The 13280-nt window shown below is 34.8% G+C and overlaps 1 protein-coding gene across 1 annotated transcript in view; it reads left to right on the top strand.

Moving 5' to 3' along the window:
* MYO9A (myosin IXA) overlaps window positions 1-13280 on the top strand; it is a 245325-nt gene that overhangs the window by 158860 nt on the left and 73185 nt on the right. Inside the window, exons 27-31 of the mRNA XM_044917756.1 lie at window positions 4130-4272; window positions 6874-7097; window positions 7611-7727; window positions 9272-9460; window positions 10703-10750. Of these exons, the coding sequence (XP_044773691.1) occupies window positions 4130-4272; window positions 6874-7097; window positions 7611-7727; window positions 9272-9460; window positions 10703-10750 (721 nt within the window). The remainder of the gene's footprint in view (window positions 1-4129; window positions 4273-6873; window positions 7098-7610; window positions 7728-9271; window positions 9461-10702; window positions 10751-13280) is intronic.

Here is a 13280-nt window from a genome sequence, read left to right as displayed (position 1 = left end):
CGCCACTATTGTTCAACATAGTACTAGAAATCCTAGCAACAGCAATCAGACAACAAAAAGAAATAAAAGGTATTCACATTGGCAAAGAAGAAGTCAAACTCTTCTCTTTTCTCAGACGACATGATACTTTATGTGGAAAACCCAAAAGACTCCACCCCCAAATTACTACAACTCATCCAGCAATTCAGTAATGTGGCAGGATACAAAATCAATGCACAGAAATCAGTTGCTTTCTTATACACTAACAACACAACTGTAAAAAGAGAAATTAGAGAAATGATTCCATTTACAATAGCACCAAAAACCATAAGATACCTCGGAATAAACCTAACCAAAAAGGTAAAGGATCTATACTCTAGGAACTACAGAACACTCACGAAAGAAATTGAAGAAGACACAAAAAGATGGAAAAATATTCCATGCTCATGGATCGGAAGAATAAACATTGTTAAAATGTCTATGCTACCCAGAATAATCTATACCTTCAGTGCCATCCCAATCAAAATTCCAATGACATTTTTCAAAGTGCTGGAACAAACAATCCTAAAATTTGTATGGAATCGGAAAAGACCCCAAATCGCCAAGGAAATATTGAAAAAGAAAAACAAAGCTGGGGGCATCACGTTGCCCGATTTCAAGCTGTATTACAAAGCTGATCACCAAGACACATGGTACTGGTACAAAAACAGACCTATAGACCAATGGAAAGGAATAGAGAGCCCCAGATATGGACCCTCATATGGTCAAATAGTCTTTGACAAAGCAGGAAAAAATATGCAATGGAAAAAAGACCGTCTCTTCAATAAATGGTGTTGGGAAAATTGGACAGCCACGTGCAGAAGAATGAAACTCGACCATTCTCTAACACCAGACACAAAGATAAACTCAAAGTGGATGAAAGACCTCAATGTGAGACAGGAATCCATCCAAATCCTAGAGGAGAACATAGGCAGTAACCTCTTTGACATCGGCCACAGCAACTTCTTTCAAGATACATCTCCAAAAGCTAGTGAAACAAAAGCAAAAATGAACTTTTGGGACTTCATCAAGATAAAAAAACTTCTGCACAGCAAAGGAAACAGTCAACAAAACAAAGAGGCAACCCACAGAATGGGAGAAGATATTTGCAAATGACACTACAGATAAAGGGCTGGTATCCAAGATCTATAAAGAACTTCTCAAACTCAACACCCAAAAAACAAATAATCAAGTCAAAAAGTGGGCAGAAGATATGAAAAGACACTTCTCTGAAGAAGACATACAAATGGCTAACAGACACATGAAAAAATGTTCATCATCATTAGCCATCAGGGAAATTCAAATCAAAACCACATTCAGATACCACCTTACACCAGTTAGAATGGCAAAAATTGACAAGGCAAGAAACAACAAATGTTGGAGAGGTTGTGGTGAAAGGGGAACCCTCTTACAGTGTTGGTGGGAATGCAAGTTGGTACAGCCACTTTGGAAAACAGTGTGGAGGTGCCTCAAAAATTTAAAAATAGAGCTACCCTATGACCCAGCAATTGCACTACTGGGTATTTACCCCAAAGACACAGATGTAGTGAAAAGAAGGGCCATATGCACCCCAATGTTCATAGCAGCAATGTCTGCAATAGCCAAACTGTGGAAAGAGCTGAGATGCCCTTCAACAGATGAATGGATATAGAAGATGTGGTCCATATATATAATAGAATAATAGAATATTACATCCTTTCATCAGAAAGGATGAGTACCCAACTTTAACATTAACATGGATGGGACTGGAGGAGATTATGCTAAGTGAAATAAGTCAAGTAGAGAAAGTCAATTATCATATGGTTTCACTTATTTGTGGAACATAAGGAATAGCATGGAGGACATTAGGAGAAGGAAGGGAAAAATGAAGGGGGGGAAATCGGAGGGAGAGATGAACCATGAGAGACTATGGACTCTGAGAAACAAACTGAGGGTTTTAGAGGGGAGGGAGGGTTGGGGGGGGGATGGGTTAGCCTGGTGATGGGTGTTAAGGAGGGCACGTACTGCATGGAGCACTGGGTGTTATACGAAAACAATGAATCGTGGATCACTACATCAAAAACTAATGATGTATTGTATGGTGACTAACATAACATAATAAAATTTAAAAAGAAAGAAAGTAGCTTTTCAAATAATGGTTGTATAACCAGCACTGAGGGAAACCATGCCTGTTGGAGCAGGCTGGAAAGCTCTGGGAGAGATTTTTTAAAGAAATGGAGTACCAGGGTGTCTGGGTGGCACAGTTGTTAAGTGTCTGCCTTTGGCTCAGGTCATGATCCCAGGGTCCTGGGATCGAACCCCACTTCGGGCTCCCTGCTCCGTGGGAAGCCTGCTTCTCCCTCTACCAGTCCCTCTGCTTGTGTTCCCTCTCTCTCTGTGTCTCTCTCTGTCAAATAAATAAATAAAATCTTTAAAAAAAAAAAAGAAATGGAGTACTTATTTTGTTTGAAAATGTTGAAAGGAGATACACACAACTAGTGAAACATTTCAAGGTGAATTGTATGTAGATAAATGAGCAAATGTAAAGCAAAACACTTATTAACTCTAGAAAAAAACAGGTTATACAGGAAACTGCATGCCTCAGTTGTGAATATTATTTGTATAATGAAAAAGTGACTGTTACTATAAGAAAATACTGTATATTCAGATAACTCAAATCACCATTTGATTCTTTTGGGGATACATCTGTCTTTGTGGAACAGAGTGGAGAACAGAAGTGTTGGAACATGCTTAATCATTACTTGTGGTTGCAAGTACGACAGCAATATAAGTACAGTAAATATTAAAAAGTCAGTTAAATCAGTTCAAAAGGGTTGCCTCCAGGGAGTAGAAAAGGAGTAAGAATGGCAGAAGGATGCTGTCATTTGTAATAAGCCTTGTAGAACAACTTTTCCTTACACTCTTGAGGTGTATAAGTTTAGTAATAGGCTTTTAAAAAAAAAGGAACAACAACAAAAAAAAAGAATGTGGGTTTCAAAACCAGATAGACCTGATTTTAACTTCCAGCTTCATCAGCCCTCTAAGCCTCAGTTTGCTCATGTGTAAAAAGTAAGGATAGTAAAAGCTATTTATCATAGTAGGTGTGAAAATTAGGTATATCATAAAGGCATAGTGCCTGGCTCCTGGTAGATGCTCATGGCTTTTTTCGATTGAGTGAATATACAAAGGAAAAAATGAATACACAAATAAGCTCCTCGTATAGGGTTAGGATACATGATAAATGGTCAGTTTATGTGACCTGTCGTTATTAAGGTGTTTTTTTTTTTATTTATGTGATGGGAGAAAGTATATAAACACTAAGAATGAGGCCATATAGCAAAGTAGTTATCAGCTTTGTCACTCACTGTGTAATTTAGGGAAACTTATCTAATGTTTAAGGCTCCAGGTTTTCACATAGATAATGGTATAGTAGTTTGAAAGTAAACTTTTTTTTTTTTAGTAAACTTGTTTTTATAAATAAATTAAGGTAAGCCAATGTAAGCACTTGTGTCTGGAGCAAAATAACAACTCAAATAAATGGTAGTTTTTGTTAATAATATTGATAACCTCTAAATATAAAATAGTTAAAACCGTTATTATATAATAGTAAGTGGAAAGGTTTAAAATTGTATGTTCATCATGATTACAGTGATATAAAAATGGGCATACTTAATGGATAAAGAATGGAAGGAAATTACCCCTCCCCAAAAAGGTAAACAAATATGTTTTAGAGTGATGGGATATCAGTGATGTTTTACAAAGTATTTTCTTTGTTGTTAAGTTGTTTATATGCTAAGTCCAGGCTGGAAGGAGGACAAGAATGAAAAGATAGCAGCTTAGGAACCAGAAAACCTGAGTTGGAATTCTAGTTTCACTGCTTTTTAGCCATTTCATTTTGGGGAATTATTTACCATCTCTGAGACTTATTATTTCTTGTACTCAAGATGAGGAAACCATCTCCCTTCCAGATTGAAATTTAAATGTGAAATTGAAGATTAAATATGATTAAACTTAAATGTGAAGGTTAAATGAAGTAATACACATGAAAGGTCTTTATATAGCTCAAAGTTATGTACAGATATTGTCACTGCAACATAGTAATTTCCATTTTTACCTTTATTTTTAAAAATAGACCTCAGAGAGCTAAGATGAGATTCTGGGCCAAAGGGAAACAAGGGGAGAAGAAGACTACCCGAGTGAAAGCTGCCACCCAGTCAGAGGTTTCGGGATTCTTTGCTGGCTCTGATATGATTCCAGCTCATCAGTTTCCAGATGGTAAAAATGGACAAAGGATGGAGATTGTCTTATAATTTGTTCACTCTTTCTGAGAGTTCATTATTCCTCTAGTATTTGTAATGGCAATCTATTGGCCAGATAGTCTAATGAAATAGGACCAGAATTGTAAAATCTTTCCTTAAGTAAAAGATAATTATAAAATGACATTGTATAGAAGTTCCAAGGAAGTGTGGTACAAAACGGTGAAGCAGCAACAACTTTAAGAATGATGGTGCATCTTTGGTTAGCCTCACTTTTCTAAAGTGTAAAAATTTAGCTGTCATTCATTCACTTAACAAATATGTATAATTAGTAAAAATTATAGGTAATAGCAGCTAATATTTAAGTGCTTACCATGTGCAAGGCACTGTACTAAGCATGTTGTATGTGTTAACTCAATTGATCCTCTCAATTTTGGGCGGTTGATATGATTATTATTCCCAGTTTATAGATGAGAAAGGTGAAGCACAGAGAAGTTATTTCCTTACTCACTTATAGTATTTGGTAGAGCTGAGACCTGAATTTAGGTAGCCTAGCTCCAGAGGCCACATTCTTAACCACTGTGGTACATATTAAATACCTACTATAAAGTATTTGCTATACTATACTGACTTTATAATTATAGCTGTTATTTTAATTTTGGGGGCATCAATCATAACACACTTGAACATACCCAATAGTTCATCTGTTGAGAAAATTGGCCTTTCTAAATGCTAGAATTACTAACTCTCTAAGGATTCCAGTAATTCCAGCATTAGATGATTATGCAGTTTTCCCCAACCCTTCGCTCAAACATGTATGAGAATTTTTAATCATTATGCAAAGATGCCAGCTATCTTCAACAGTGATGGGTAATGAGTGGGTAAAATACCAGTGGGTAGGTGAATAAAAAAGAAAGTGGGTCTAGGAAGAAAGTTATCTCTAAAGGAAAGGTAGAACGGGGCCAGTTACAATAAGTAAACAAAACTTCTCATATCTGGATAAGACAAAGGGATGAGGAGAGTAAGATTAAGCTTCACATAGGAATGGATGAGCCAAAGCAGAGGCACCTGTGTGTCAGAGAAAAAAATGGTAGACCTATCGTTAGAGCCCTGTTTTTGTGTCTTGTGGCTTTGCTTCTATGAGTTGGCAAAATGATATAGATAAAATCAATAGTAAATTAAGTGAATACTACAAGTCCAGTTTGGAAATTTGGGAAATCCTTATCATTACATTCCTAAGAGGATCAATTTCTTGTATCTAATCTGGTTTATAGTAATCATTCTAAATTTTTCATTTTTCACAGTTCTGTTCTCCTGGTTAATTCTTAAGAAGGAAGCATAAAGCTCTTAAGTTGAAGCATATATTATTAGCAGACTTCATTGTATGTTGCTTCATAAGGATATATATATATATAAAAATAAAGATTGTAGCTTTTTACCTTCAGGTAGTAATTTATTAAGGTATCCCTTGTTTTTAATACTGAAACAGTATTATAATTTCTTTAGTAATCATTATTTCTTTTATTATAGGAAAGATATTTACTTTGCTAAATGAAATTATTAGGTACTTCTATGTCTTGGTTCTATAATGGAATTAAAATCAATTGATACTAATTAGCATATATGTATATTCTATATCTTTATAATTTTTATTCTGGTGACATATCAGAGATTGGGCTTGTCTTCCTTTCTGCCTGACGTGGCATTTAGCATGTAGGAGGCTACTTTTCTCCTTCATTATCAGAGTTAGCTTTTAGAGGGAATGAGGACATAGCATTGGACAGGTGAATGAATACATGTGGGGGAAACAAATAGATATGTGAAATGAGGAGGGGCCAATATATTTATCAAGCCCCAGGTAGGGCTTTGGTAAACCCAATATAGTTCTAGATTGTGATGGACTTACATGCAGTCAATTTCCCTGTTGTAAACAGAGCTAAGATTTGTTGTGCTTTCCAATATTATATACAAAGGTAATGCATTCCAGGAATTCTCTGAGAAATTCAGACAGTTATTTGGGAGATGTATAAGAAAATCCTAAATACTAAGGAGACCAAGAAGTGAGCAGGTTGACTTACCTGGCTCCCTAGACAGGTTGCCAGGATAACTACAGGTAATATCACTGAAGCATTTATGGCTTTAGACCCTAGTAATGAAATAATAATAATTATCAAACTTCACTGGTTTGCTGAATTTGTATATAGCTGAATATTCTTTCAAACAAATATAGTAAAGCTATGATTGGTTTAATGGTCAGCATTTAATGTGTTAGGGTGGTTACATATACTCTTCTTTTTTTCCTTTGGGACTGAGGTACTTGGGATCCAGGCTTTAGTTCTATAAGATACCTCCATCCAGGTTTTTAGTATCAGACCTTAGCCCCTTCACAGACATAATGGCATTTTCCATTGAAAAGTGGTAATTTTAAAGTACATTTTCTGTACAATTGTGCAGTCTGTATTTATTGTTTGCCTCACTGCAAACATTAACATTGCTTTTCAGATACGTATTTTTCCTTCAGTGACTTACTAAAGGAAGTTAAATTTAAAAAGAAGAATGTGGAGATTTCAATATTTTCACTAAAAAAAATTTTTTTTTGGATACTTTTCTTGAATTATAGAATTAGTTCAGTATCACCCGACACCTCCTTTGAGCCCAGAATTGCCTGGTAGTTGCCGGAAGGAGTTTAAAGAGAACAAAGAACCTTCTCCAAAGGCGAAGCGGAAGCGAAGTGTGAAGATCAGCAATGTGGCTTTGGAGTCTATGCACTGGCAAAATGACTCTGTCCAGATCATAGCAAGTGTCAGTGATTTAAAAAGTATGGATGAATTTCTTCTGAAAAAGGTACACTCTGCATGCTGAGTTAGGCTCATAAGTGGCTTTGACTACGGAATGCTTGTTTTTATCAGAATATGGCCCCTATAGATCAAGTTTACATAAGCTTCAGTAAGTTAGGTGGTCTGTTCTTTATGAAAAAGATGTAACTAATAGGATATGCATTACTCAGACTGGGTGGACAGGAGTTAAGGTTTTATGCTTTACTGTTGACTTGCATTTTACCTTAATTGTCACATTATATTCCATGTGTTAAGGTGAGGCTTGTCATTGCATACTTGGAGTTTTTTCTCTGGTAACAGAATGATAGAATAATATAGTGTTAGAAGGACCTTAGAAATCATCTGGTAGTAATAAAACGTTGACTCTCTAGTCATGCTTTTACCTCGGTCCCATAATAGCAGGGGCTTGCACTTTCAGGACCATAGGGACCATCATTATTGAAGAACCAATCAATATCACTGTTGTAGTCACCTCTTTTTAATTAGTTGATTGTGTACAGAAACTTTTTGTGGCCCCCAGATGAATGACCTAGATAATGACGACAGCAAGAAAGACACATTAGTGGATGTTGTATTTAAAAAAGCCCTGAAAGAATTTCGGCAGAATATCTTCAGCTTTTATTCATCTGCCTTAGCGGTAAGTTGGACTGTGTTAGGAGATATTCAGTAGTTAACATATGAAAAATTTGTGTATGCTGTAGAAGATAATACGGAGGCTGTGTTCAATGAGAGATTTCCCAAATTCCTTGTTTTTGTTTTAGGAATAGGTAGGGAAAAGCATACTGACTGGTCTCAGATTAATACCTTCCTTCAGTTTCCTTGAGTAGTTTTTTTTCCTCTCTTACGATGTTGAATCTTCTTATAAGATGATAAATTCACATATTATAAATGTGATTTTATGGCTATTTTGACTTCTCATAATCCTTTAGCTCTGGCTTTAGCTTCTAATTTTCCTATGTGTAGAATTATACATTTTTCCCCAGTGAAATTAGAGCAGTTTATGTTCACTGGTTTATATATATCAGTTTATTTCACTTTCAGATTTACCTTATAATTTTATATGACATTGGTCATATAAAGTTTATGGTTTTAGAAGGCTAAAGTAGATAATAATGCTTTGATCTCTAGAATCTATGAATTTTCATATTCTATAAAATAATTTGTATTTAATCATTTTTCTTTGTTCAGTCTATAATTCATTGTGAAAAGAGAAGTCAGGAGAACTTTTGTATCCTTTACTTTTTCTTTCTCAGTGTAAGAATTTTTGCTTTTTTAAAAACATGAACCATGCAGTCTGAGAGAATAGGAATTTCAAGGCCATGGTAAGAGTGGTAATCAGGCTATAGCAAATGACTAGGTTTGCATAGAGACAGTGTTGGCCGTATTTTTCTAATCCTGCTCAACTGCTTATTATGCTCATGTCTTTCTCTGCTTCATACCTGTATTTCCTAGATTAGGGACTCCGGGTTGTTGGGTGCTCCAGTACACTTAAATCACATAGGAAGAGCCAAAATTATGAAGTATAGCTTAATAGTGGTTTTCTAACCCTGATCAAAAATGTTCAACTTATTTTGAGGAGGTGAAGGAGAAACAAATTCTAAATATATATGACACTTTTTGGTCATTTAAAGCACCCCCCCCCCTTTTTTTTCTCTCACAAAAGTTCCAGACCTTATTTAAATAAGTTAAAAGTAATCCCGTGTAGATTCCTTTACGAGTAATACAGTGTTATTCAGGACATGTCATTCTTCTTTGGAAAAATAAAATAATGGTTACCTAACATATCATTAGGCAAGGATTCAAGTATTCATTCTTTCAATTTTAGAGTGGAACTATCTAAACAAGTTTCATTTCTGAGGCGATAGGTAATTAAGTGGGATGCAAATAATCTCTGTAGCTAAATATAGTTTAAAAGCCAGACTTGTAGAGAAGTTCCCAGGACTTTCTGAAATTGTTACGTTATTTAAACTGTTAGGTATTTTGCTAAAATTTAATAGGTTTTATTCTGCAGACATTCCACAGTAGGGCATTTACAGATACAGCATGACCTCATGGGCTTGCCCATTAGAAAGGATCCTGATCGTTATTCTAAACACTACCCAATACAAGTTGAGTCAATCTTCTATGTTTAGAGAATTTCTTTATATAATACCTTACACGTCTTCTCTTATTGCTCATTAGATAGATGATGGGAAAAGCATACGGTATAAAGACCTCTACGCACTATTTGAACAGATTCTGGAAAAGACCATGAGGCTTGAGCAGCGTGATTGGAGTGAATCTCCAGTCAGAGTTTGGGTCAACACTTTTAAAGTGTTTTTAGATGAATATATGAATGAATTCAAGACTTTGGATTATATACCCACAAAGGTAAATATTATATGTTTGATTTCTAAAAGGATTCAGTTAAGAATTCTTCTTTTTAAGAGTCTGTTTGGGACAGTGTTTGATATTTGAGAAAAACTTTACAGGGAACATGTCAACTTAGCACTACTTTAGATTGAGCAAACTTAATTCTATCTTAAAAGTTTATCAGACCATATTATCTAAACTTTCTGCAATTAATATAGTCTTTGCTGAGTTAAAGTATAACATTGTTTCCTCAACATTATACCCTCTACTTTGATAGAGGTCACTACATGAATTTCCTTTTGAAAAACTATGGTTAAAGATGTAATTCATTGTATCATTTAATGGCCTTTCTGTAAGGAACCACAAATTATATTTCTTCTTGAGTTAGGTTTTAGGAAATGTGTGCTTCTGGAAATCTGTGTAACAGTAATAATAGCATTTATTTATTGAGTGCCAGGAATTAGATGTTGTATATTTAATTCTTGCTTCAGCCCTATTAAATAACTATTATGAAATCCATATTACAGAAGACAAAGTTATGTGTTATATGTTTCCTTTCAGTACCCCAGCTGAAATAATTAGGTATCTAATTATTAGGTATCAGGAATACTATTAATCCTTTTTATTGATTGGGTCCTATTTTCAGTTATTCTAGTTTATATGTGTTTAAATTTACAAGCCATGTTAACTCGCTTTTGAAGTAGTCAGATATAAATTAATCCTTGAAAGTTCTTCTGTTCTAGGTCTAGGTTATACAGAGATTTTTAGTAAGCATATACTGACTTTGTTTATAATCTTAAAGGTTAGGTTTGGATTGTTCTATACTGTGGTTATTAGGAAATGTCATGTATAAAAGAGCCTTCTGTGTCACAAGTGATACCTTTTTATATTTAGCTCTGGGATGGAGGGTATTTTAGAGCCAAAATATGGAAAGTGCAATCTTAAAAGTTAGTAATCATTCAGTTAATGACTAAAATAAAATAATCCATTTAAATTAATGTGGAGTGGCTTCTGAACAGAAATTATGTTTAAAAAGATAAGAATCCCTAAAGTATCCTTTTATTCTATTGGTTTTATGAATATTATGTTTCACTGAATTTAAAAATTTTCTTACATTTGCTTGCTAGAACTGCACATTTTCTTTTGAACAATAAAAAGCTGCTTACACTATTACCTGTGGAGCAAAAATCTCAGCATTCGCAAAGAAGAAAGTATGTTCGTCTTTGTTATATCACAGTTTCTGTATTTCTCTCCCATCAGGTACCAAAAACAGAAAGAAAGAAAAGAAGAAAAAAAGAAACTGATTTAGTAAGTTAAAATCTATTTCTTATGTTAGCGAGAAGGAATTTTTAGCAGTGTGAAGTACATTTTACAGTATTTCTGTGGATATATTTAAGGAATTTTATCAGATGTCTATGGGGTTATCATTTATGTCTTTACAAAAATTTACAATGGCAGACATATCTTGAAATCTGTGTCTTGTTATCAGTGGTGGCTTCCTAAAATGGCAGAAACGTGAAAATGTTTACTCATGAAAGGTACAAATATGATCTCTTTTCAGACATAGGAGCTTTTTAACTTTCCCTCCTTTCTAAAAAAAAAAAAAATATTAGGACTATTTAAGATTTTACAAATGTAACTACTTCTAATTCAAAAGACATTCCAACATATTTTACCATTGTTTATGTTCTTTTCTATTGTATTATGTATCTCTATTGTGTACTTTATAATACTCTCTGTAATTACAAGGATGACTTAAGCCCTATAGGAGCTCATAATTTGCCAGTGAAGGTAGGCATTTAAAAAGTCATTAGTAGAAAATAGTACAAAGTCTGTTGAATTATGGAAAGGGAAAATGAAGGAAAGCTTTACAAAAGAAAAGACGTTTTTGCTCATTCTTGACAAAGGAGTAGTAGCTTAGACAGATAGTATCTAGCCAAGGGGAAAGAGTATAGTAGTCCCCGTTCTCCACCATTTCACTTACCTGCAGTGTTATTTACCTAAAGTCAATCTGGAAGCAAATGATCCTCCTTCTACATCAGCCCTTTCTGCTTTACTTTGCACCTTTATGTTATGGAGATGGCTTCTTTCCTTAAACCTCATGAACCAACCTCTGCTAGTGTCAAACTTTTCTTCTGCAGCTTCCTCACCTCTCTCAGCCTTCATAGAATTGAAGAGAGTTAGGGCCATGTTCTGGATTAGGTTTTAGCTTAAGGGAATGTTATGGCTGGTCTGATCTTCTGTCCAGACCACTGAAACTTTCTCCGGAATAGCAATAAAGCTGTTTTGCTCTTTTATCATCCACATGTTCACTGGAAAAGTGCTTTTAGTTTCCTTCAAGAATTTTTCCTTTGCATTCAAAACTTAGCTAACTGTTTGGTGCAGGAGGCCTAGCTTTCAGCCTGTTTCGGCTTTTGACATGCCTTCCTCACTAAGTTTAATCATTTCTGGCTTTTGATTTAAAGTGAGAGACATGTAAAAAATAAAATAAAATGAGAGACGTGTGACTCTTCCTTTCATATGAACACTTAGGGCTATTAATCAGCCAGTTTCAATATTATTGTGTCTCAAGGAATAGGGAGGCCTTAGGAGTGGGAGAGAAACAGGAGAACGACTGGTCAGTGGAGCAGTCAGGACACACCCATTTATTGATTACCTTTGTGCTCTTAGATGGGTGCGGTTTGTGGTGCCCCAAAACAATTACCAATAGTAACATCAGAGATCACTAATCACAGATCACCCTAACAAATATAATAATAATGAAAACCTTGAAATATTGTCAGAATTACTGAAGTGTGACACAGAGACACAAAGTGAGCAAATGCTGTTGGAAAAATGGTGCTGACAGACTTGCTCAATTCAGGGTTGCCACACACCTTCAATCTGTGAAATGCAGTAAAGCACAGCGTAACAAAAGGACATAGGCTTGTGTCTAAGCCCTTAGCCTGGCTTACTTTTGTTCTCTGAAGGAGGATTTTCCAATTGAGTAACCTTAGACAGCTTAATCTCTGAGTTTCAATGTACTCATGTATAAAATAGGAATAATGTCACCCACCACTGAGGATCTTGGTGAAGGTTAAATGAGATTATATACTAAGGAAGGGGTAGAGAAGGTAGAGGGCCTGTTATTAACAGGTAGTGCTTAGGCACTTTATACACTTTAAGCCTTGCAAGAATAGTCTTTTTCGTGTCTATACAGAAAAGAACAATACCTCAGGATAAAAATGAGCAAAGCATCTGATATTCAAAAAAAGGACAGTAAGGACAATTCATTTATGCAACAACTATTTTATTTCAGGGACTATGATAAATCATAGAAATCTTAAGAAATTGACAAATGTTTATACTTGTTAGTCAAATTAAAATGAACAGTGATTTCCTATTTTGTTCATCAGTGGGCAAAACTGAAAATGAATTAGTTACCTAATTTGGAAGGATATATAAATACAGATTTTTCTCAATATTGTGAATTGGAGGGTCATTTGCATAACCTTCTTGGAGAAGGTGCTTTAACAATCATGTATTTAGTTTTAGAAATATTTAAAAACAAAAAATGTTGACCCAGCAATTACACATCTAGGAGTTTATCCAGTAGATATATCACACTTGTTCATGCTGCGATGTACAAGTTTTTTTATTGAAGAGGAGTTTGTAATAGGGAGAGACTGAAAACAACGTAAATTTATAAGGAAATGGTTAAATAAACTAGATACACTTATGAAATAGGATGCTGCTTTAACACTAAAGTAAAAGAAGCCATTCTCCAAGGTGTTTTGTTAAGGAGCTAATCTCTATATAGAAAGCTACTATTTGTATATTTTTAAAAAACAAAAAGCAT

The sequence above is a fragment of the Neomonachus schauinslandi genome, chromosome 9, assembly GCF_002201575.2.
Source record: "Neomonachus schauinslandi chromosome 9, ASM220157v2, whole genome shotgun sequence".
NCBI classification, from domain to species: Eukaryota; Metazoa; Chordata; class Mammalia; order Carnivora; family Phocidae; genus Neomonachus; species Neomonachus schauinslandi.
The sequence above is the reverse complement of the archived record's forward strand: the minus strand, read 5'-3'. Positions and strand labels throughout refer to the sequence as shown.